General features: G+C 35.1%; 1 protein-coding gene across 5 annotated transcripts in view; it reads left to right on the forward strand.

The window, feature by feature from the left end:
• Positions 1–26,678, forward strand: part of KIF13B (kinesin family member 13B) — a 346,406-nt gene that overhangs the window by 233,776 nt on the left and 85,952 nt on the right. For all 5 annotated transcript variants that reach the window (XM_049865676.1, XM_049865675.1, XM_049865679.1 and 2 more), the window contains 14 exons: positions 300–470; positions 1,643–1,800; positions 2,818–2,950; positions 7,655–7,801; positions 8,433–8,462; positions 9,907–10,006; positions 10,574–10,700; positions 11,466–11,521; positions 13,110–13,234; positions 14,544–14,720; positions 17,498–17,590; positions 20,957–21,109; positions 21,904–21,981; positions 23,518–23,571. In XM_049865676.1, the coding sequence (XP_049721633.1) occupies positions 300–470; positions 1,643–1,800; positions 2,818–2,950; positions 7,655–7,801; positions 8,433–8,462; positions 9,907–10,006; positions 10,574–10,700; positions 11,466–11,521; positions 13,110–13,234; positions 14,544–14,720; positions 17,498–17,590; positions 20,957–21,109; positions 21,904–21,981; positions 23,518–23,571 (1,602 nt within the window). The remainder of the gene's footprint in view (positions 1–299; positions 471–1,642; positions 1,801–2,817; positions 2,951–7,654; positions 7,802–8,432; positions 8,463–9,906; positions 10,007–10,573; positions 10,701–11,465; positions 11,522–13,109; positions 13,235–14,543; positions 14,721–17,497; positions 17,591–20,956; positions 21,110–21,903; positions 21,982–23,517; positions 23,572–26,678) is intronic.

A 26,678-nucleotide genomic window follows, 5' to 3' on the forward strand; every position in this document is an offset into this window, starting at 1 on the left:
TTTTACTATTATAAGAACCTATGATATAAATGTACTTCACCAGCCTCTTAATGCTTTAAAATATCTATCTTTACAGACAAATTATTTGTTACCCTATGTTAAGCCTCTCAGTAAATGTGGCAGTTTTCACCCCACTTAGCAGATGGAGAACTACAGTCCCAAAATGTATGTCATTTGTCCACCATAAATGAACAGTTAGTGACAGAGTCAGGAGTAGAGTCCGTACCTCTTGAGTCAAAGTACTTCTTGGAACTTTCTAATTAAGAAACAACAAACACAAAGCCTTATTTTTCCCTCAGGTTAAAATACTCCAAGCTACTGGGTTGCCACAGCATCTGTCCCACTTTGTATTCTGCAAATACAACTTCTGGGATCAACAGGAGCCCATGATTGTTGCACCTGAAGTAGATACCTCATCCTCCCCTGTCAGCAAGGAACCTCAGTGCATGGTTGTCTTTGATCATTGTAATGTAAGTTTGCTTTTCGGACTTCGTCTAATTTTAAACTACTTACAAAACAAAAAATGAATCTTATTCCTTTGAATAATCTGATAGTAATACATGTCTTGGAGCAGAGTTTACTAAAATGGGATTGAAGCCAATACTTAAAGTATTAATACATTCAACTCCTTCAAAATCAAAAGTGAACTTTTCTGTGAATATATAGATTTATATATATGTGCTCACTTCCAAAGAGTATCCATATTTTGTATTAGATTTCTAGAGAATTGTTATCTAAAAACATAAATTAGTTTACAGAGAAATTGAAGGTAGAAAACAGAGAACTACTAAAATTATTGAGCACCCTTGCTAAGCACTTTATGCTATTCTTTAATTTGATCTTTATCACAGTTGTATTTGTTGATAGTTCTTCTTTTTCTGCAGAAGAAACTAGTTCAGAGAAGTCATTTTGCCCATGGCTAGTAATTAGCAAAACCAATATTCTCAGGTTTCAGTTGTTTTTTTCCTTCTAGACCAGACTTGATTCATCTCATTTTTTTCAAGACAGTTGAAGCATTTTAAAGATAGAGAGACATACTGAGAGACAGAAGATAATGGATTTCTTTAATAAACTATTTTAGAGTTTAATCCTTATTAGTCCAAAAACTTGTCTTATATCCAGTTTCAAATATATTGGCACAAGCTCATTTTCTCTTTTTGTAGATATGGACAGGTTGGAGAATTTTTTTTAATTATGTGATTTTTTTGCAGTGATGATCATTAGTTCCTTTCCTATTATTAGGGATAGTTAGCATCCTAAAAACTGGAAAAAATTGTTTTTCCAGCACTACTACATTATTGCATGTATTAACTTTTATATCAAGACATTGTAGATCATTGTTGTAATACTTAATATCGTTATTTACAATTTTAAAAATAACTCCTGAAATACTGCTAACAAAATAAAATGTAATGCTGGCCTTACATAATAGACTTTTAACGTGAAAAGTTAAAAAAAATCGGAGTCATAGGATAGCTTTTTTTAAAGTCAAGAACCTTAGCATTCATTATGGATGCTAGATTGTTTTATAACTAAAGCTTTCTGTTTTCTGTTTCTTTCGTCTGTGATTAAATAAGTTCATGAGGTGGGGTATAAGTAATCATAAAGTTTCCAGAAAATATTTTCTGTAATTTTGTTTCAGGAGTTTTCTGTTAACATCACTGAAGACTTTATTGAGCATCTTTCAGAAGGGGCATTGGCAATTGAAGTATATGGCCATAAGATGACTGATCCTCGAAAAAATCCAGCCCTTTGGGATTTGGGAATTATACAAGCAAAAACACGTAGTCTCCGGGATAGGTGAATTTCGGATATCTAGTCCCATTTTTTTTTAGTTCCATTTACAATAATAAAAAAAGTTGAATGCTGCCGTTTATAAAGGTTACTATCTCCTGGACATTACCAGTATTCCAGAGATAGGTGGTGTACTAATACCATGGCTAAACTTCTTTAGGGAAGTGAACTTTGAAGGGTGATGGAAGGAAGTTAAATTTGTAAGTATTTAAGAAGACACTGTAAAATGAATTGTTTAGAGAAGAGGTAGCTTATCATTTTGAATTACTTCTAATTAATCACCTGTAGAGAGAATTGATCAGTATCTATCCTGGCATTCAAGTTTACTTACTCTGTCTTTAGTTCACAGTTCTTTTCAAGTGGTATCACTGATAAAAGGCTTGTTTGTTGAACAGGATTTTGTTAGAATTAAAAGGAGGAGACAGAAATATCATATTTTTAGGTTTTTAATTTAATTATAAAAGGGAACCAGATTTATATATCTTTTTGCATTTAGAGGGTGTTTTAGCAAGTACTAAATTAGAAGTTGAGAATTTTTCCTTGAGTTTCATATTGATCTAATGAAAGACACTTGTGAAGTCATTAAAGCATGCAGTGCTACCTCAGTTTATCTACTAGCTTCTGTACATATAATTAAAATGTTTAGATCTTTGAACAGTCATTTGAAATAGACTAATAACTATTTTATCATTTTGAAAAAATAAGCTATTTCCAGTTATGATGCTAAGTTTTTTTTTTAACTTTGATTTTAACTAAATTTGCCAGTATATACTTGATTATTGCTCATTGATCTACACGTGATTCTACTGAGTTATTCTGTTTGGAGATCTTTATTATTGTTCTCACGTGTAGGGTCCCAAGGTGTGTAGGATCCCAAGGGGTCTTTTTTTAGAGAAATTTTATTCTTTGAGTTATAGTTACCATTTGCCTATTATGATGTTCTAATAATACCTGTTGTGTAAATATAGCACGTAGTGAAACAGAAATATTTATGATTTTCCAAGAACTTTATCTACTTCCTAGATGGAGTGAAGTCACCAGAAAAGTAGAATTCTGGGTTCAAATCCTGGAACAGAATGAGAATGGTGATTACTGCCCTGTAGAAGTGATTTCTGCTAAGGATGTGCCAACAGGTGGTATCTTCCAGCTCCGGCAGGTAACAAAATTATGACCATTATCACTTGTATTTTAAATTCTTTCATACTAGAAAGCTTAATAATGGATTTCTTTTAGCAAAAATGTCAGGTCTATTTCTTGTATTAAAATGTCTCCTACTTCATGTACATTTCCTTTCATTTTCAAAAATATTACTATTTATAATACTTTTTGTTTTTGTAGTGTTTTAAAAACAGCTCTGTTAAAATTAAATAAGAAAAAAAGATAGGCATTAAAAAAGCAACTTAGAACTGAATTGTAGGAAATAAAACACATGTATCAAACAGCATTAGAACATATATTAAGACAAGGAGAAGCAGTGTGACTTGGTAGAAAAAATAAGGACTTCATAGTCCAACATGCTTAGATTCAATTCTGGCTTTACCACTGCCTAGCTGTATATTCCTGAGCAACTTAAATAACCTCTCAGTACTTATTCCTTCATCTGTAATATGGAGATAATAATACCTACTTCATAGGATTAATGTAAAAATGAAGAGAACTGCTATGTGTATATAAAGCACGGTGTTTGAGACATAGGAGGGTTAAATAAATGTAAGCTCGGTAGATATGTAAACATGCCAGAGGTTACAGCAGAAAAAGATCTGGGAATCATAACCACAGGCAGATTGTGATTCGTCAGTGACTATGTTGCCAGCTAACAATGAAGGGGAAAATCTTACTTAGTACTATTCAGTGGGCTTTGCATATATGATTTGGAAATACTCTTTCAGCTATACTTTGCATTAATCCAAACTTTAGTAGAATATTATATACTATGGTTGTTTTCATCCTTTTCAACAATAGTAGAATAGCTCTAGAAAAGGAATGTTAAAATCATCTGAAGCAAAATCTGAGAAAAGTTAAAGCAAAGAGAAAATTTGCTTAAATATATGTTTCGCATGAGACTATGTGGGTAGCTTCTGCCTGGAGGCAAGATGAGAAAGCAGAGGGGGACAGGAGCTGGCTGAATGGACATGGGAATACAGGATGGAGAGGGAGGAGTATGCTTTCTCATTAGGGGGAGAGCGGCTAGGAATACATAGCAAGGTGTGTATAAATTTTTGTATGAGAGACTGACTTGATTTGTAAACTTTCACTTAAAGCACAATAAAGAAAAAAATGTAAGTTTCTGAAAGCTTTAGGAAGAGGGTAATAAAGACTGCTTTTTTTAAACACATAAATAGAAGAAAATAAATTTTCGCATATTAATTTATGTATCTGGGCAAGGAACTAAAAGCAAAAGGAAATTCGTTTAAAGCATGAGATAGATACATAAAATAGAATTCTTAAGGGTGTGAAGACATCTTTTTCTGGACATCTATTAAATTTATGTATCTTCCTTGGATGACTTAGAAATCCATCTACTGGAAGATAAGACTAGAAAATTTTCTATGGTTTAGTATAGAGAGTAAAGTGAATATTTAAGTGTTTGTTACACTTCTTACAGTCTATATTCAAAGTGTTCAAAGATATGTTGGGCTTATCAGGAAAGGCTTTTTTGAAGAATGTGAATATTGACCTGGATGCTGAAAGGATCAATGCAAGGGCTGGAAAGTTATTTCATATAAAAATATGAAGACGTAGAGGCTGGAATTAGGTAAGTTTAGGTAGAAAGTAACATGTAGGAAGAGCTGGAAAGCAGAAAGAGAAGTGGTCAGAGAAGCATGTGGTAGGTAGTTATACTCATTTGAATTTAATATGTTTGAAAATTAGGACCTACTGTTCTTGAACAAGAAAGTGACAGAATAAAGCTTATTTATTATACAACTATTTATTTCACATGCGATGTGACAGTCACTGTGGTAAGGCTTAGGCCTGTTATGGGTAAGACAGTTTTTTTTTGTCTTGGATCTTAGAGACTAGAGGGAAAGACTGACTTTAATTAAATAATCCCATAAATGTAAAAATGCAGCTGTGGTAAGTTCTACTAAGTACATTACATTATGAAAATTTACAATGAGGAGATTTGACCTACCAAGCTTTCCTGGGGGAGCGAAAGTGAGCTAAAATCTGACTGATGAAGAGGAGTTAACTGGACAAACTAGGGAGTGACTATGCAGAGGACAGAGCATGTGCAGAGGCTTATGTGGGGAATTTAGAGAAAGCTTTTTTTTTTTTTTTGTGGCCAGACTGAGAGAGCACATGCAAAGGGGAAGGTTCCAGACAAAGCTGAAAGAGGCAGGTAAATCACGTAGGGCTTTGCAGGTCTTACAGACATTTGTATTTCTCAAAAGTTACCTGTTTTTCACCACATCAACAATATGGTGAAACTCTGTACTACGAATCAGTAAGTAAACGCAATTAAGCCTTTGTGTACCTTGTTTACTCTAAGCCCATGTGTACCTTACTTACTGGTTAATCCACCCCTGGGTAGAGAACATATTGAAGGGGAGCAAAAATGAATATGGGCAAACCAGTAATAAACTGGTATGGCACCTAACCTAGATAGTTTGGACTATGGTAGTGGTTAAAGAAGAGGTGGAGAAAAGTACATGTTGACGGATGATTAAGAGGTAAGATCTCTAGAACTGGTGATGGACTAAAGTGAGGAAGGCACTATGATTGCAGAGCTGGTGAGATGGCACCATTGGAAGAGACCAGGTTTGGGAAGAACATGAATTCCGTTATGATTATATTAAATTTAAGGAACTATGGAGATATCCAAAAAGAGATATTGTAAGTCTGAACCTCAGTGACAATGTCTGGGTTGGAAATAAAAATGTGCGCGTTATCTATATAACTGTAATTTAAACTAGGGTAAAGGTAAGATTACCGAGAGGGAAAGAGCATAGTGTGAGAAGAGAAGAGAACTTAAAACTGAGACTTGAGTAACCCCAGCACTAATGACTGAGTAGAGGTAGCTGAGCCTGCAAAGAATACTTGAGAATAAGCAGGTAGATATCAAAGAGGAAAATCAGGAACCAGCTTATGTCAAGGGCCAAGTGTTTGATGGGGTCAAGCAAAATAATTTTTCTAAATTTGAACAGCTGTACATTTAATGTTAGAAACACTTGGCATCCTTGTGATATACAATACTTCAGAAAACTACAACGTAATTTTAGATGTCATCTAGACCTACCACCTGGAAATGATAAAACTATGGTTTCAGTAGTCTGCCAAAGGTCACAGAAGTTGTTAGTGACAAAACTGGAATTAGAATTCATGGACCATAACTGCTGTTAGCTATAACGATATGAAATTGCTATTTTTGTGGGTAAAAATGGCCAAATATTAGCAATTTTAAGAGGTTCAATCTAATAGTTTTAGTATTCTTTTCAAAGCTTTTCTGTGGAACATTAAGCCAGTCCAGGATTCTTTTTCCTGGGTCCTCCCCTGAAGTTCATACTTCACCCATCACACTTAGGCACCTATTCAAAAATTGTCACTTTCTGTCTTAGGCAGAATAAATAGAAAGTAGCTCATTACCATGTCTAAACTATTTTAGGCAATTAAGTGTTTTCTGAGGGACTCTCTTCATAAAATATCTGATGCATAGTCCTTGAAAAATATTAAATCAAAAGACATTAGTAGTCCTTCTGTTCCAATCTAGCTTGATAGGACCAATTATTGTCTAAATTGATTTTCTTGATAATGCAAAGCTGTTGGGAACTAAAGTTCTGATAGAAGAGGGGCAGAGTAGTTGACTTAAAATTATAGATTAAAATTCCATTTTTCAGATTCTGTTTTAGGTTCCTAAAATTTATAAGCCCATTTTGTACTCAGTAATCCGGGGATACGTATAATTTCTGTTTAAAAATATTATATCGTAAATATGTACAATGTCACATAGTATTTATTCTGAAAATGTGCCAAAGAAGGCACAGCTCCTTTCTGATTAGTTCCTGAATTTGCATTTTTGTTGATAATTATTTTTGCTTTGAAAATAGGACAATGATTTGAAGATAGTAATCTTTCTTATTTCTAACTCTGTTTATTTTTTTTTTAAATAGATCATATTGTATATGCTGTGTTTGGTAATATTGTCTTTAACTTAATGTATCATATTTTTATAGCAATATTATAATTATTTCATTATCTGTATCATAGTTTATTCAAGTTATCAATATCATTTAATTTATATCTAATTTTTGTTATTCTTAAGAGTGATTTAGGAGTCCTTAGATTATATCTTTATATATATATATATATATATGTATGTATGTATGATTATTTATTTAGATTCCAAGAAGTTGGATTGCTGGGTCAAAGGATACTAATATTTTTAAGACAAATTGTCCTGCTGACAAGTTGTACCAATTTATATTTCTACTGACAGTATATGAAATTGCCTGTTTCCTGATTTGGGGGCAATATCAGAAATTGCCTTTGAAAGAAATGATTTCTAGTTTAATAAATGCAAATGAAAGTTTATCATGATTATTTTAATATGTATTTATTTGATTATCAGTGAGTTGGTTGGCTAGCTCTTTATATTTCCTTTGTTCGAATGCTTTCTTTTAATGTTTTTATTGAAAAATATATAAGCCCATATATTTTTCCTGTGTTCTGACAGCTTGCTTAAAAGGTAAATGATTTTTCCTGCTTAATTTTTCAGTTTGTATTTTAGTACTTGAAATGTGAGATATGGTAAGATAGTGTTTCCAAATTTAAATGTTTTCACAACATCAGCCAGTAGGGGTCTCTCTAAACCGAACTGTTGCAAGAAACTGATTTTAAGAAACTCTTAAAATTGTGATTACAGGGGCAATCCCGGCGAATTCAAGTTGAAGTAAAGTCTGTACAGGAATCTGGCACTTTACCACTAATGGAAGAATGTATATTGTCAGTTGGTGTTGGATGTATAAAAATTAGACCACTCAGATCCCCCAAAACTCATGAGACTTTCCATGTAAGTTTCTGTGCCTATTATGTTCTTGTTGAAAGATAAAACCAGAAGAGTCTTTTGGAACCTGTCAGAAAACTGCCTTCCATGAACGATTCTTTCAGTATATCTTCTCATTTTCTTTTGATGTCTTTTGTGTGTGTGTGTGTGTGTGTGTGTGTGTGTGTGTGTTGCATTTGCACAGCCACTGTGGCAGATGGTTGGTTTTTGCTCTGGTACATGGCAAGCTGAGGGTTAAAACATTTCAGCCATCAGGAACAGTGCCTAATAGTGATTAACTTCCTCAACTTCACTCTACCCCTATGCATGCATAAACCCCCTACTAGCTTATAAAGACTATTTGCCAGCAGGAGTTTGATTTCCCCTGGTGTGTGGGAGTGTAAACCCAGCAGGGAAAGCATTGTACTGTATTGACTAAAAAGGTCAAATGAATGCAGTTCACTTTCCTATGAGAAGCTCAGGGTTTACTCCAAGTCCCTATAAAACTAAGAGTGAGAGTGAGGATAGGTAGGAGATGAAATAACATACTAATTAAATTGGAAAACAAAATATGGAGAAAGATTCAGATTATTTAGCATAGCCTGATTTGTTGGATAAATGTTTATTTTGGTTCTACATAATATTTTTTTCTTTTTAGGAAGAAGAAGAAGACATGGACAGTTACCAGGTAATTTAGCACTTGCTAGCCTTTTAGCCTCATCAAATCAAATAAGATTGATTAAAATACTAAATTAAACATTCTTGGATCCTTGCTATATAGTGTAGTTAATAATTATGCAATTAATTTTGATTCATATACTGCTTTTTCTTAAAATAGAGTAGAGAACAATGAGTATGGTTTCCTAGACTATAAAGTACAATCTGTTAGGCCTAGGAAGTTTAGTGTGTCTATCTCAAAGAAATTATTTGTGACTGTTACCCTTTTCCAAACATGCAGCTCTTTCATTCAGGTTCCTCAAAGATCTACAGCCTCTTCCTTGTACTTTTTCTCTCCCTGAATGGAGCCACCACTCCTTTTCCCTGTTACACTTGGCTTATACTGCTTTTCGGTCAAACTAAGCCCCTAGATATTTTCCATACTTTGAGGCACACCTCCCTTTCCCACATCTGGAGTCATATAGCTTTTTTTTTTTGTCTGTTTTCTTTTCCCTTTTCTTAATCTCCTGCAAGATTTTATGTGTGTTGAATTTTATCTTGTTAGTCTTGGCTCATCATTTAGGATGTCAGAGCTCTTTGAATCCTGATTATGTCATGCAGTGTAGTCACTCTTCTGGTTTTGTATCATTCTAATTCGATAAAAGTGTCTGCCTTCCTATAAGTTGCTGATAAAAATACTGTGTCAGATGGGGTTAAATACAGAGTCCTATGGTACAACAATAGGGACTTCATTTTCAGCTGACTTTATTCCATTACTTACTGTTCTTTGGATGTGATGTTTTTCACATAAGTATATCCATTGCACTTTTCTCCATCTTGTCCATGAGAGTGTCATAATCTATTTGGTCAAGTGCCTTAGTAAAATCCAGATACACTATATCTGCCAGCATTCCACTGACCTACCCAGTGTTATAACTCTATTAAAAAAGGAAATGAGGTAAGATTGGCGAGCATTCAGGTGTTGACTGGTAGAGTTGTTGGTCTGTCAATCACATACACACATACACACACCCTGCAAAAAAAGAGAGAAGCATTTATCTGACACTTGGAGAGAATAGTGAAACACGTTGAAAACAACAGGTAAGAAATTGAAGAATGTTTATGATGGTTCCAGGGGATATAAATTAGAAGATTATTGTGTACTATTTGTGATCTTTATTCAGCAAAGAGACCTCTTAAAAGATCTTAGTTGCAAGTGATTGGGACCATTAGAAATAAAACTGGTTCTGGGTACCAGAGAATGCCTTTTCAGAAATGGTCTTACTCTACAAAATAATGCTTTAAATCCTGAGAGTTTCTGTTCTAAACTATGTGGAGTCAACTGGTTGTGGTAACGAAGAAATTACTGTATAATACTTTACATTTTTGAAGGATGTTACAGCAGGATGCAGCATCAGTTTCAGATATATTGTCTTCGTGTTATGTTTAGTATGATTTACCTTTTTTTCTTCCAGGACAGAGATTTAGAGAGACTACGTAGAAAATGGCTGAATGCATTAACAAAACGGCAGGAGTACTTAGATCAGCAACTACAAAAGCTTGTCAGCAAACATGGTAGGAAAAGCAAGTTGAATATTTTTCTCCCCCCCAAATCAGTGGATGATTAATCCCTATTTGCAGCCACATAAATTAAGAGCCAGATGAACCCGTGAATAATGGGATTGGCAAGAGCATATAAATGTTATTCTTTTGTGTCATATCTTTTCAAAAGAACATTTATTTATCCATTTGTTATAATATTTCCATGTAGCCACCATCTACCCCCCCAACAAAGAAAGAGAAAAGACAGCATGGCTCCTCAAAAATAGCTTAAGAAATGTGCTAATGTTTCTTAGCCAAAGCACTTGAGTCATCTGACTCTGGAACAAATCATCCTTTTTATTATTCCACTCTAGGTTTTCCATGAATTAAGATGACCTCTCTGAGAGAGTACATCTAACTTCTCTAGCTTACAGTTAGCTGGAAATTTTTTCCTAGATATTACCAATTATTGGTAATAGACAAGTATTACGTTTCCAGTGAGCCCTTATCAACCAAAAACTGAAGTACGGTTTTACTTAGGATGAAAGTATAAAGAGCAGGTGAGATCTCTGTACTTGATTCCCATTTCTTATATTCTAGATAAAACTGAGGATGATGCTGACCGTGAAGCTCAACTTCTAGAGATGAGGCTGACTCTGACTGAGGAAAGGAACGCAGTAATGGTCCCCTCTGCTGGCAGTGGGATTCCAGGGGCCCCTGCAGAATGGTATGAATACTACAGTATGTCTTTTGAAATTCTAAATAAATTGCCTGCTTTCATTATGATTTTGCTTGTGCAAATTTTCCCTGTTCAAGGGAGATTCATAATAGCATATGGGCAAAAAATTATTTGAATTAGATGAACTGTTAAATTATTTTCATGAGTTGAATAACTGAAGCCTAAAACAGCATTCATTAAATAATGTTGCTATTGGTCAAAGTTATTCAGATTTCTGAGAATCTAGATCAATATTTAGTACTGCTGCATTTACATTAAGAAAAAAGTTAATATGTTAATTACTTGGGGTCAGTCCCTTAGAAGACTGTTCTGTCACAATAAAATTACATCTCCGGGAGTTCTTGGGTTTGTGCTGATTTATACTGTACTGTCAGCAAATATTCTGTACCATTTTTATAGATGTGAAAAATAGTAAAGTAAGCCACATGGGGCCCAAATATATAATTTTATTAGAAAATAAGTTTAAACAAGGGGACTTCAATTCTAAACAGGTTTATTTATATATATCTTATAAAATTAAGTTCTAGTATCAGAGGATATGATAATTGTGGATAAAAGCACTGGTGAAAAGAAGCAGTTAAGAGTTAGGTCTTTGTTGCATCTCTGATATTAAATTTTAGTAAAACCAATAAACTACAGTTATTATCGACTTGACCTAAATAGCTCTGAATGTGTGTTAGGGCTATGTGCTGACATACTTGCTGCTGAGAAGGTCTGCTTTATTGGAGATGCCATTTATTCCTTATATTTTAGGACTCCAGTGCCTGGAATGGAAACACACATTCCTGTTATATTTCTTGACTTAAATGGTAAGTTATGAGGTGTTTTTTGAGGGGTTACCTCTTCTGACAAATCAATGTCCCAACTAATAATAAAGTGTATGGTTAGGCAATTCTGTAATCTAAAATTAAAGTCAATTTTATGTATGCCTAAACACTCTGATGCTTGACGAAGAATGAACTTTTTTATAAGAGTAATATTTTTTTAATAGAAGTGTTTCATCACAATGCCTTCTTACATTTCATTGCCACAACAACAGTGCTATATGTATGCTTGGTTCCTCTATGAATTTAGGCTGATAGTAATGTTTTTCTACACTTAAAGTATTTTCTTCTTTAATACTTAGGGAAAGACCTCTTTGGAAAGGCCTAATAACTAGTGATACTTATGTAGCATGTTTTCTTAGTATTAGCTAACAAATTTCTCACTTTTTCTGTGAGTTCTTGTGGCATTCATACCTACATTGTTTATTTTTAAATAACTGTCATTTTTCTGACTCCTCTGCGCTCCCCCCCCCCCCCCCCCGTTGTGAAATCCTTTGGGTTTAGCTCCCGGGAGGAGAGAAAGTAAAAATGGAAAGGTAAATTAAGAGGTAAAAACTCAGCAGTTAAACTCCTAAAACACCTAAAGATTAATTGTGTATTACAATTATCCTAAATAGGCAAGCTTGGATATCCTTTGCGGTTTTCTTCCACTGAGCTAAAAGTGAATTACAGTAACTGAGATGTTCAGTGTCTTTTGCCATTTTGCTTCTTTGTACATATGGAAGATTTTACATACACACAGAGTTAGAGAATACTACTTAGCCATTTCCGCCATATGTCCACTTGATGAGGTGGGTACTTTTTAAAAATTTATTGCCACAAGGTGTTACCTTACCATGTTTTTCTCTTGAACCTGACCTATTCTTGTGTTAGTATTCTGAGATTGGTAAGGTAGGGGAGGGGGCAGGTGAACAAGAATAACCTTAAGTTAGGATCTTGATTTGAAAAGAGGATCAGGACCTTGTTCAGCATTATGAACATTCTTGGTACACCCAAATCTACATACAAGAAAAGGTACCATTTATGCCTACTCACAAGCTTAAGATGCTTAGGGAGTTGGAAGATTAGCTTGGAACTGAATAACCAGAGTGCCATGGGGCAATCTTCTAGCTTCTACCTCATGTTGCCAGCCAATTAATTTATCTTTTTCTTGAACTTATCTGTTAGATAACAGAAATCACCCTGCCTTATTTCTCATTTCTTCCCATACCTTTTAAATTAAACAACCTAGAGCAATTTACTAAAAGGTAGGGATATTTAGGTTCTAATCCTATCATTAACGTTCATGAGCTGTGACCTCGGGTGACCTCTTGGGTGTCTTGGCTTCAGTCGCCTTCCATGTAAAATAAGTCACAAAGGCAGGAGGTTGGATAAGATAATTTCTTGAGGCATGTTTTATCTTTGAGATCTGTGAACAATTTAATGGTCATCATCAGTGTTAATGTAAATTTTCAGAGCAAAAAGCAAATGAAATTTAAAGCAGAAGAATTTTAATAATCATGCTGAAATTTAGCCAATACAGGTTATCTTTTAAAAATTATCTCAGTGTTTGATGGAGCTTCTTTGCTTTTAGCTGATGATTTCAGCTCTCAAGATAATCTTGATGACCCAGAAGCTGGTGGTTGGGATGCTACCCTCACTGGGGAAGAAGAAGAAGAGTTCTTTGAACTGCAGATTGTAAAACAACATGATGCAGAGGTAAAGAAAGCACAGCTTTGGAAGGTTAGATAAAAAGCAGTTTCATCAACCTTTCCGTGAGCACGACAATAATTTCAGTGCTTACCTTGTATCAAAATATATTAATGAAAACCTTTCACGATGACTTCCAGAAAGAATGGAACTTGAACATCATATTACACCCATTCAACTTTTGAGTTCCTTTCTTGGAAAAGAATCTGTATTAGTATTCATAGTTCATATCTGCCTTGGTGCATTTCCTAGATCAGGTGCTTGATTCTATTGCTCAACGAGCAAGATGTAGAAGTAAATGCTAGTGAGGTCCATAGAGGCAAAATCACATGATCTTTGGAGTTTGTTTTGAAATTCTTCAATGAAGAGTTTTTTAAAAAGAAAAAAAGAATAGATGATGTAAATGTGGCAAAACCTTGATTATGGTTGAATCTGAGTGATGTGTATACAATGGGGGATGTATTCTCTAGTTTTAAGTATGTTTGAAACATTATATTACAAGATTTTAAGGAAAGAAAGCTGATGTGATGACTGAGGGCCCATCATCACTTAGTGGTATTCCTGACTGAAAGACAAAATATGAGTCTAATAATGAGGAAACAAAAAGACAAGCCCAACTGAGAAATATTCCATGAAACAGTAGGACTATACCCTTTCAAAAAGTCAATGTCATGAATGACAAAGACTGAGGAACTATTCTAAGTTATAGTGGAGTAAAGGAAACGACAACCAAATGCAATTTATGATCATATTTTGGGACAATTGGAAAGATTTGAATATGGAGTGTATATTAGTAACAGTGTTATATCGATGTTAAATTTCCTGAGTATGATAATTGTTCTATGGTTAAGTAAGAGGAAGTTTTTGTTCTTAGAAGATATTTGCTGAACTGTTTAGGGATGAATAGTAATGTGCCTGCTCTTTAATGTGGCTTGGCAAAAATAATAAATGTGCATGTGCATATGTGTGTGTGTGCGTGCATGCACGAGCATGCAGCAGAAACGAGAGAGAGAGAAGCAAAGGTGGCAAAATGTCTCCGGTTGGTGGGTTTAGAAGAAAAGCATACAGGAGCTCATTGTGCTAAATTTGCGATTTTTCTTTATGTTTGAAAATTAAAAAAAAAAAAAAAAAATTAAAAGCAAGCGAGACAGGAACATTATTTTCTGTACTGCCCAGACTAAGGTCACTGAGGCTCATATTCTAGTCTTATCAGGGCAGTTCTCATATACCACCTCAGATGAAGGTGAGATGGTTTCATTGAAAGAGTTTTGTTTTTAATAGAAGAAGGAAAATTATATTCCTTCTATCTTCTCTGCAGGTAAAAGCAGAAGCCTCCTGGGACTCCGCAGTACATAATTGCCCTCAGCTCAGTAAAGGCACACCCTCAGACGAGCGAGTGTTTCTCATTGTGCGGGTGACAGTCCAGCTCAGCCACCCAGCTGAAATGCAATTGGTTTTACGCAAACGAATTTGTGTCACTGTTCATGGCCGGCAGGTGAGTCATTAATCCTAGTTGAAGAAATGACTTTAACTATAGATCCAACTTGAGGGCAGGGCCACAGAATGATTGCTTTGGACTTCTGTCAAATATGGTCTGTGAAGCATTAAGCTATTTTTTTCAAGGTGACTGTTATTGTCCTGTAAATACACTTGCCTCAGTCCCCTGACATGTAATCCTGACTTCCTTCTAGACAGCATGAAATTGTTTATACTGACTCTCTCATGGCAGATTTACAAATTATAGTCATTCTTTTGGGTACCACAGAGCCCTGTCAAGGAGAAGTTCACTTTTTGTTTTTTGCCTTTTGGTCTGGGTCCTACAAGATTAGAAGATTCACTGGCAGATCAGCTGTTTGCTCATTAGCATTGTACTTCTTACCCTGCCCTTTTCGTTCCTTCCTTTCAGGCATCTCTGCTAATTCTTTGATTCGTATATTTGGAAAGTGAACTCTGTCAGATGAGTTCAGGATAAAAAGATGAATGAAAGCTAGTTCTTGTCCTTATAGAGCCAAAGTCTATTTGCATATGTAGATATATAAACAGGCAACTACTAGCCTTTATTTGATAAATGGTATAATGTTGGTACACACAAAGAACAGTGAGACTACAGGTGACAGAATGATGAATTCACACTGCGTAGCCAGGGAAGATTTCATAGAGGAGGGTAGCATTTGAGTTGGCAGTTTAAAGACAGGTGAAGTTTGATGGTCAGAACGGGAGGGGAGGTATTCCATGGCATTGAGGAAATAACATGCAGAGATAGTGATGAAGGAAAGGACATGGTAGACTTGGGGAACAGTGAGATGCATAGTGTGACTTGGGTATACTACATATGCCAAGGACTGGTGGTGTAGTGGTTAAGTGCTACAGCTGCTAACCAAAAGGTCAGCAGTTCAAATCCACCAGGTGCTCCTTGGAAACCCTATGGGGCAGTTCTACTCTGACTTACAGGGTTGCTATGAGTCGGAATCAACTCAATGGCAATGGGTAACGGGTGGCTCTAAACCTAGCTGCAGCTAGATTATGTAGGGCCTTATGCCATATGAAAGAGCTTGGTAGAAAACTTGTAGGTAAGGATCTAAAATGTTATTGGTTTTATAAATATAAGGGTTTGAGAGGTTTATCCTAGGAGTTCTTTTTAACTGTCTTCATTTTTTGAGATATTCTCAATACACTAAATAAAACCAGTATAGACAAAAACAAATCTTTTCATTTAAAAGAGCACAGACTCTTAGATGTAATCTCCACCGCTAAAAATTAATCTTTGGTTCTGGATGTCACACTGATATCAGTCTTTGAAATGAAGACTGGCCTTAAAAAAAAAAACGCTGTTAAAATTACAACTCTTTAGCTGAGCAATCCACTATCAATAAAATCCAGGTCATAGGGTTACCTATAGATGTATATGGTGCGCCTCCCATTCACTCTCTGTGTCTCCCCTTTCCTGTAAGTCTGGAAGGAATTGAAAAAGACCTGCAGCTCACGGGGAGCATTTTAAGAGTTATTTTCCAATTTAGAATTAGAGATCTTGCTTGCTAGGCATTGGGACCTGTTGGTAAAAGTGCCATTCCTTCGGAATCATTAGGAGAGAGCCACCAAGTTTCTACCTTTTTTTTTTTTTTATTGTGGGAGAAAGGAGTTGTCGATTTTTTTCCCTGGTTGAAATGATTTGGAAGTATTTTAGGGCACACCATTTTCCTTCCCAATTTCAGATATTACATTCCTAAAAATTATTTCTCTATAGTAAGAACAAGGACTTTCTTATCACCCTAATACATCCCACTCGGCTTCACTAGTTCTACACAAATGAAAAACAAAGAAGTAAGATAATAATAGCTTTTACACTTCCTCTAATCACCCATATAAAAAACCTGTAGCTATATTTCTGTCAGTGTAGTTGTCAGTAGCTCATTGCACTACTGAATTTGAAAGAGTAAAGAGGTAAAATAAATGATATATTTGCATTCTCAGAGTCTAAAATCTTTTAAAAAATTAGCTAAAGTTTACTGAATAAGAAAGAGATTATTGTTAAGAATGTGAAATTATATATTTCTTAGATCAAAGAGCTTGATTTTTCTATTGTGGGTTTTCACATATTTCTGACTTTTGTTTTGCATGGGGAATAAGGTTCAGTGCCAGTTTAACATTCTTTTCTTGTCTGTATTCACCAACTATATTCTGCCCTCATCCCTGCTCTTGTCAACCTCTACAGGATGTTCAGTCTTAGCAGCGTCTTCAAATGAGTCATCTATGCATTAATTCAAGAGTTCAATTCTTAACTGTGCAAAGAGCACAGTCAGCATAAATAATGACCATGTACTCTTAAATCATTCTTCATAACGATCCTGCTTTGGTTGAGAATTTAATGCCCGAACTTGTCGATATTCATGATACAAGATGTCCATTGTGCTGCCAAAAAAAGGGAAAGTGTAAGAGTCACCAGTCCTTGCTTGATTCATAGTTAGAAGGTCATTTTACTGTATAGACATCAAGAGTTTTATTTCTCTAGCTTTTAAGCAGAGTTTAACTAAATGCCTTGTGTCAGTTTTCAGAATTTAAGGTCTGTGCTTTTCATATATTGGGTATAGGACCTATCTACCACACGCTTCAGGCATCTAATAACTTGAGGAAACTGGCTTTGGTGATTTGGATGTCTCTTTTTTTTTTTTGCTTATATTGAAAAGATGCCCTCATTTTCTTTTGGTTAGAATTTGTGAACGTAAACACAATTTTTGAGGTTGAAAACTGTTCTTCTGTTTTGTTTTTCTCTAGGGTTTTGCTCAGAGTCTTCTAAAAAAGATGTCTCATAGAAGTTCTATTCCTGGCTGTGGAGTCACTTTTGAAATTGTTTCCAATATTCCAGAGGTGAAGTGCCATATGAAATTTGAATATACTAAAAATAAAGTGTTTGCTTAAAAAGAGCTAACTCCCTGAAAAGCCACCTACCCAGGAAATAGTTATTAAATTAAAATATGTATTTAGAAAAGTGATGGAGATTTTTGGAATAACTTCCTTTTTTTAATCTTAACTCCATTGATAGTAAAATGTACTTGTGGCTTTAAAGCTCTGGTTTTAGTGTTTCATTAGAGAAGAATACTTTTTCACTCATGGAAAAAGACATAAGATGATGGTAATATAACCGAAGAAGGGAGGCTACATAGTGTAGCAATTAAGCGTTTCATTTTCAAACAGAAATCTTGTTTCTGTTACTTATTAGTGAAGTGAGCTTGGGTAAGTTACTTAGAGCCTAAATTTTTTCATTTGTCAAATTGGGTTAATAATAGCTTCTGCAGAGGATTGTCTTTTAAAAAAGACAGTGTGTATGAGTTGTTCTCCATGTACTAGACAATAAATGGTAGTTGCCATTATTACTACTACTACTACTACAGTAGTTGTCATTTTTATTTCTTTCTAGACTAATAGAGATATCCAGAGGAATCAGATAAATGGAGTTCAAAATACCCTGATAGGAGCTTGTTGGAGGATGTGGCTTAGATGTGCTTCCTGATATTTAATCCCTGGATTAGACAGATTTATCCACCCACATACTGCCACAACTGGGTAATAGAAGCTTCCCTGATAGGAACAGGCTGCTTCTTGCATGGTGAAGGAAGAGTGAGGGTCCTAAGGAAGGTACTCTGAAAAAGAGAAAGAAGAGCAGTTCCTTACACTCAGTATCAGAAAGGGAGGAATGAGTGAGGAGGTGGGGACTACACTCTTCTGGGAAAGGCAAAACAGACTGTGAGCCATGGAGGGGAACACTCCTTCTCAACTACAACACGGGCAACATCATCATTTCTCTTTGTTTGAGGGCTCAGTATTTGTTGATTGATTCACTTGAACATTTGAACAGTAGATGGATAATATACACTTTTAATACAGGATCAGTTTTTGGAAAGGTAAAAAGTGAATCACATGGTGCTTAGGTTTTGTTTTAATCTCTTGTATTTCAAAACGCTTTCCCTCTTAAATAATGTCAAATAGTAACTAGTTTTTTTCCTGGATCTTCAAAGTGTTAGACTTTGTATAGTAAAAGTGAACTACTTAAATATTTAATTTAGAGCCTACTGAACATTTAAAAAATTAAGCCTGTTTTCAAAGTTGGACTAGCTATAAAATCTTGCCATCTGTAATAGATTACCCTGTAATAAATTACTGTGTTCCCTCTTGCTTGTATTCTTATATGCTCTTTTCTGTACCTAATCATTTTGTATGTTTTTCCAGTTGTTTCAGATCTTAACTATAAATGGTTTAAATGCAGTAAAGAAACAGTGACAGCTATGAGTGAACTGTTTTTTTCTGTCATCTGCCTTCTCTTCCTTCCCTTTCCCCTTCCTCTTCTTTTCCCTACTTGTAATTCTCTTATGCTCGTAAAAGTGTTTTTAATTTTTCAGGTGATATGGTTTTCAAAGGGAGGAAATGTGGGGGAAACAGCTTAAAGATAAACATATAACTTCATGTGACTGGAGTAACCTGGTAATAATTAGCTATGCATCTAAGTTGACAGATATTATTTTCACATTATCATATTCTACTGATAAAAGGAAAAGTGAAAGAAACTTTTGTAATGTAAGGACTACACTTGTTTTGTTTTTTTTTAAAAGCAAATAAAAAGATCCCTTAGTAAATAAACTAGGTTTCATCATGAAAAAGCCTCCAAAATTTCTTTGTGTTCGATATTGCAAAAGCTATTAGGGCATGATGGCAAGAAGAAGTGGTCATAAGTGAGAGAGCAATGAGAGAGTTTCTCTCTCTCTCCTTATAATGTCTGTTCTTTTCTGACACCCAGTGTATTTTGTGTTGGGTAGTGAAAAGAATTCTGTTATCAGGAGCCTTGTCCCTTTTGCTAGTTTTGCTAGTTATGTGGCCACCTTCTTTCATCATCTATAACATGAGGATGATTCCTTCTTTTCAGGATTATTACAAAGGTCAAATGAATTACTGTAATTGACAAAGTTTTCTGAACTTTAAGCCATTTTACGAATTCTTTCATGTTTTAGTTATTCTAAGACTCATTTAAATTTTTAAAAATATCTTTGAAGTTGGAATGTGTTTTATAATTGATGGTATCTTTTTTTTTTTAAATTAGGCTGAGTTTTTTTTTAATCTCAATGGTATATAAAATAATATTTTGTCTTACAATTAATGACATTTTAAAATGCAGTGAAATGTGGTTATGTATTTCGTAGTTTTTGACATTATAACAAATCTACTAGTAAATAAAATATCTGATTTTTCTTAAGAAGAGTAATTTATTATGAACCAAGTTTGCTTGAGATAATTAAATACATTAATAGAGACCCTCTTTGATTTGTGAATATCCCATATGTATGCATTTATATGCATGGCCAGCCCATGCCAGAGGAGAAGGGATCGGTTTTACCGGAAAGCACAGCAAGTAAGAATTTGCCTAGATATTTCTCTTCTTAATCTGCTCTGGGCCTCTGGCCATTGTTACTCCAGATTTGTGGGTAGGGACCGGTTTTAGAAGCTGCTGCATTTTAAGTATGTCGTCCAGGGCAGGCTGGTTAGTAGCTGGGATTGAAATCTAGCCTTTATTATCATTGCTATTCTCCACTGGAAACCCTGGTGGCATAGTGGTTAAGAACTACAGCTGCTGACCAAAAAGTCTGCATTTCGAATCTACCAGGCACTCCTTGGAAACCATATGAAGCAGTTCTACTCTGTCCTATAGGGTCACTATGAGTCAGAATCAACTCTGTGGCAATGGGTTTGGTTTGGTTTTTGGTATTCTCCATACCTGTATTTACTTCCTATTAGGAATGTTTGGATTCCAACCTCATCAGGCTGGTCACCCTAACTCCGCATCCCTGTCTTTGGCCACTTAAGAGTTTTGATGAGGAGATATGTTCCTGAATCATTCTTACTATGGTGATTATATTTCTGGCTAGCTCACAAAAGCCTTTCTACCAAGTAAATGTTTTTGCTTGCAATGAAAATTCTTTTGTTTGCAGTGAAAATATAGTGGAGAACACTTTAATGGAGAATAGCCTTTTAAATTAACCAGGAAACGTAACCATCATTTATATCATTATTTCTGTGGGAAAATGCATTTGGGTTCCAAAGATGACTTTAAAATGGAGTTTTTGGAATACATTTTGCTAGTTTCTGAACTCTGTGTGTGTGTGTTCTTGTACAGATCGTAAAGCTTTTGTAACATTTTTCTTCTATAAATTACTTAATTTTAATGCGCAGTGTTCCATTCTTTAGGATGCCCAGGGAGTAGAGGAACGAGAAGCATTAGCAAGAATGGCAGCTAACGTTGAAAACCCAGCTTCTGCTGACTCAGAAGCTTATATTGAAAAATACCTCAGAAGTGTGCTGGCTGTGGAAAACCTTCTTACTTTAGATCGTCTTCGCCAGGTCTGCCGATAAAGCTGGTAGCAGTAGGACCAGCCCAGCCTAATTCTGTGTTTGGCTTTCTGAAATTTGCAGTATTGGTACATCTAAATTTTCAAAGAGTTTGTTTAAATGGAGCACATTAATTTAGATTCAATTTCTTGCCTGTTAAATCTTTGGAGATATAAAAGCTGCATTTGGAAAGTTACTTTTTCTAAGACATTAAATGTTATCTAGTTGCCTTGAAGTAATGGAAGAAAATATTTAATTCTTGATAGATAAAGAATTATTTAAAGATGTCTTGATATTGGACAGTAATGCTGCTGAAGAAATGTGGAGTAACGAGGCAGAACATGCGTTTCTTTGCCTAACTGTACATACCAGCTATAGCCTTAGAGTAGATTTCTAGACGGGGCTAATAGGAATGTCAGTAGTAAACAAAATCCTTCGAGAAACCATAAACCTTCCTTTACCTAGCAATATTGAGACTTTTTCCCAAAGATACTAATAAAAAAGTTAATTGTCTGATTTTCACTATTTTCGTCTTGGATCCTGGGACTAACTTCTGGCCAGCTTCAAGGAGGCAGGTCTTAGATAGGACAAGATAAAGAAAAAGTGATCTAGCCTGTCACCTATATAATTAACTTTGAATAATCAAATGTGACTGTAGTTGAGTCATTATGTGAATTAATAGCCATTATTTAAAGGACTAGGAATATGTATGCATAGATGGTAGATCAAAGCCTGCTTTCCACAGTATTGCTTTTGGGGTGTGTCTCTAATATGTATTTTTCCTCTGTATATTATCTGATTCATAGGAAGTTGCAGTGAAGGAACAGTTAACAGGAAAAGGGAAATTGAGTAGGAGGAGTATTAGTTCTCCAAATGTCAACAGAGTGAGTACTCAGAATCACAATTTTTTGTTCTGCCTTCTGTCTCCTTTCTCTCTTCTTTTCTTAGATAACTCTTCCCCATCCTTTAAATCTCATCTTAGAAGTAATTTCCTTCCCCGGACTCATATAATTGCCCTTGTTCTTTAACCATGTAGCATTCTGTGCATACCTCTGTCACTGTTCTTACTAATACTTTAAGAAAAATATATAAGTACTTTTCAAATGTTTATTGTATATCTTTATGTCACCAGTGCCTAACAGAGACAGTAGGTGCTCAATGAATGTTTGTACCTTTCATTTTGTTTAAACTAAAGCAAAACTAGCCATGTAAATATTCTGGACTTAATTTAATCATTTTAAGTTGAGGAGAAGTCTGGACTGAGTTTGCAAATTCAGTCTCCTACAGACCTAGCAGATAGTAGCATAAATGAGTAAAGTAGAGGTTTGGTTCATAACAGTGTCTTAAGTTTACTGTTTTTTTTTTTTTTTAATGTATACATAGATATGTTTTATGTGCATATTAAACATAGGAACAATTCTTGGTCCTCTTGATTTATCTCTCCTTTACTCACTTTTGATAAGGATGTAGATAAGAGAAATATTACGCCTTTGTCTTGACTTTACACTGAGAAATACTGGAGTGCAAGCATTGTAATAAAGAGCAGCTGACCCTTAGCATTGGTGTTTGACAATAGCAAGTAACAGGAAGTACCTTAAACTGAAGAGAGCATGTGGTCTCTGATTGAAACTACTGAGTAACGTCACTAATGATCTCAGACTAAAAGATTGGGAACAGTCTTAGACATTAAGAAATATCACTTTAATTCAAGGTAAAATATCTTCTCATTCTTTTGGAAAATTACATTAAAATGTATGTTTATACATGTAGAGATTTAGTATTCAGAATCCTATGGTTTAAATAAATAGCTTGTGAGTATGCATTTGCTACAAGCACACAGAGGAAGGAACATGGTAAGATAACCAGTAGCCTGGAATCCTTTTAACTGGAGCCCTGGTGGCATAGTGGTTAAGAGCTATGGCTGCTTACCAAAAGGTAGACAGTTTGAATCCACCAGCAGCTCCTGGGAAACCCTATGGGGCAGTTCTGCTCAGTCCTATAGGGTCGCTATGAGTTGGAATCAACTAGATGGCAATGGATTTGGTTTTTTCGGTTTTGGGATCCTTTTAGTAAAAAAAAAAAAATTTTTTTAGTAGACGGGAATAAACAAATGAAATAACTGTTACTCAGTTCCAGCCAGTTGTTGCTTCAGTGTAACCTGGATATCTAGATTTTATATAAATCTGTCTTTTAAAAATTATTGATAACTTATTTAATTAAAAAAAAAAAATTGCCTAAAAATGTCCCAAAGGCCATTCATTTGCAGCCTTCATCTAGACAACCTCTCTGCTACACATCCAGCTTTACTGTTCTGTTGATTCCATTTTCAAGGACTTGCATTTCCTAGACTGTGGATTTATGTGCTTTTACACATGAAGGAATAATTCCCCCTCCCCCCTCCTTTTTTTTTTCTTCTTCAGTTATCTGGAAGCCGACAAGATCTTACTCCATCATACAGTCTAGGCAGCAACAAGGTATTTATAACTATTTTCTACCAGTTTTAGACCTAGTTCACATTTGACTCCTCAAATATCATATGTTTGTATACCAAAATTTTTCCCACTTTTCTGTACTCTGTGAAATATTGGCAAGTATTTAGTGTTTATTTCTTTTTGTCTTCTGCTTAACTTAAGATAAGAAGGTTTTACGAGACATTTTTATGACTAGGGCTAAAAAATAACTTTGTTACTAAAGTTCCTATTATTGTCAGAACTGTTCTTCGAATCACATTTTTTAATAGTGAAATATTGATGTAATGACTGAAAATGTATGAGGAATAAGGAGATTATGCCAAAAAGTTAGTATTTATTAAAAGAAAGGAAGATAAAGGAACAGAGGTTTTGGTAGCAGGAATTTTTTATTTACTGGTTGGTATATTTTTTTTATAGCCTTTTCCTATTTAACAGAGTTCTAAAAACTAGTTTTTTTTTTTATATTTAGAAGCATAGATAATTCGTTATTTACTTAAAAGGATAGCATTTCTTGAAACTGTTGTAACTGGATGTCGCATGTCACAGTTTGTGCCTGTCATTTTTTGAGTGGCCCGGTTATCTTAGTATATTTGATAAAAGAAACCAAAACCGAAGCTGTTGCTGTAGAGTTAATTTTGACTCATAGGGACCCTATAGGACAGAGTCGGACTGCCCCATACAGTTTCTAAGGAGCACCTGCTAGACTCCAACTCCTGACCTTTTGGTTAGCAGCCATAGCACTTAACGACTGTGCTACCAGAGTTTCCATATGTGATAGAGGTTGCTATATCAACTGTGTGCAAAATTCTCTGTATTGGTATCTTAAACCTCGAGGACGTTAATAGTGAACAGTGTCATGGAAAATGGTATGATACCAGGGATTTGTTTCAAAATGATCTGGAATAGGGGTATAAATAAAACAAAATTGGCTATTTAATGATAATTATTAAAACTGAGGGGGTTTATTATACTACTCTTTATATTTGTTAGTTTTTCTACTCTGTTTTTGTATATGTTTGAAATTTTTCATAACAAAAACTTAAAAAAGAATAGTGAAGTTAAAGAATTAATTGGATTTAAGATCTAGATTACTAGTAGTTTACCTGAAATGATATGCTGTTTATATGTATATATTCATAAATACATGCTTATAGGTATATAACTTACTCCACAGCTCATCAATTTACTGATCACCTACCATGTCTCTAAAAGTGTGTTAAGCTTTAGCACTGCTTTGTAGTGATCCAGTGATAGTTTTTTATTAGCTCTTGATAAGCATAGAATAGGCTATGACTACCTGAGCAAAGTAGAGTTTTTAGAAAACTGATTGCATTGTTATTTTTAAATGCAGAGAAATAAAAGATGAGGAAAATATATTTATAAGAAAAAAGGACTGTTTCTTTTGAAATGTATTTAACTCATATTCTTAATTAAACTGTAAGTTCCTTTGAAAGAAGAGGCCAAGATATCTTAATGCTTTTTCTGTCTTCCCCAGTTTCCTCATTTTTAAAATGGAGAAAATAATATTATGTGGCTCAAAGAAAATTACTGTGCTTTACCCACACCAAATAAATAGGACAAAGGAACATACTTGCTGTAATAGAATTACACAGATAGATAAAGAACACAAAGTAGGAAGTGGACACCTTTATAGATATCATACAGGGATCAAGGACGGCTTCAGATAAGAGATAACCCTTAAGTTTAATGCTGTAAGATGGTTAGGTCCACACAAAGCAAGAAAGGAGTAGAAGAAACAACATTGTAGGCCGAAAGATCAGTATGGACTAAGGCATGGAAGGGTGAAAAGGCTTGGTATGTTCAGGAGTCTATATACACTGTGGGGGTAGAGGAGCCTTATTTTAGAAGTCCTCACAAAATATACCAAGGAGTAATGGGGAGCAGAGCTGCCACTAAAGGTCTTTAAAACAGGGGAGTAACATGGTTAAATTTGAACTGGAGGGGTTTTATAATAAAACCAAAAAACCAAACCCGTTGCCTTTGAGTTGATTCTGACTCATAGCGATCCTATAGGACGGAGTAGAACTGCCCCGTAGAGTTTCCAAGGAGCGCCTGGTGGATTCTAACTGCTGACCTCTTTTTTAGCAGCCATAGCACTTAACCACTACGCCACCAGGGTATCCGGGTTTTATAATAGTCTACTTAAAACATATGCCTCTTTCCAGCTATGATATGTAAACTTACATTAGTATGTTATAAATGTTTATAGTTATCCATGGAAGAAGTTACTTAAAAAATCTTAAAAAACGCAAAAGTATTAACTTTTTTTTTTTTAATTGGCAGGTACAGGGTGGAGAGATCCCTCCCCAACCATAGCAATCCCCATTCTCTAACAAACAGAAGAAGTATCATCAGGAATAACAGGGTGCTAGCTATGAGTCGGAATCGACTCGACGGCACTGGGTTAGCTTGCTGATGGAAACCCGGGTGGCATAGTGGTTAAGTGCTACAGCTGCTAACCAAAAGGTTGGCAGTTCAAATCCGCCAGGTTCTCCTTGGAAACTCTATGGGGCAGTTCTACTCTGTCATATAGGGTCACTATGAGTCAGAATCGACTCGACGGCAGTAGGTTTGGTTTGGTTTTTTTTTAGCTTGCTGATACTAACTTTGCTCCCAGTTCAGACTTGAAAGTATCATTTTATCTTTTGAATTCTCAGCATCTGAAGACATATACCCATAAGCTCTGAAAGGTTACCAGATATACCTGGGCTTTAGTCAGCATCTTGTCACCAAGTATATCACTTGTGTCCAGATCAGCAGTTTAAATGAATATAAAAATATCAAATTTATAGTGTTATGCTGTTGTTAGGTGCCATCAAGTCAGTTGTGACTCATAGCGACCCTGTATACAACACCTCATAATTGTTGGTATGTTTGAGCCCATTGTTGCATCCACTGTTATCAGTCCATCTCGTTGAGGGCCTTCCTCTTTTTTGCTGACACTCTGTACCTTACCAAGCATGATGTCCTTCGTCAGGGACTGGTCCCTCATGATAACATGTCCAAAGTACATGAGACGAAGTAGTGTGATAGAGGATTATAATTGTCTGATGCTGGAAAACAAAGGGAAAAGGATATTGACCAAAGGG

This window comes from Elephas maximus, chromosome 22, assembly GCF_024166365.1.
Source record: "Elephas maximus indicus isolate mEleMax1 chromosome 22, mEleMax1 primary haplotype, whole genome shotgun sequence".
NCBI lineage: Eukaryota > Metazoa > Chordata > Mammalia > Proboscidea > Elephantidae > Elephas > Elephas maximus.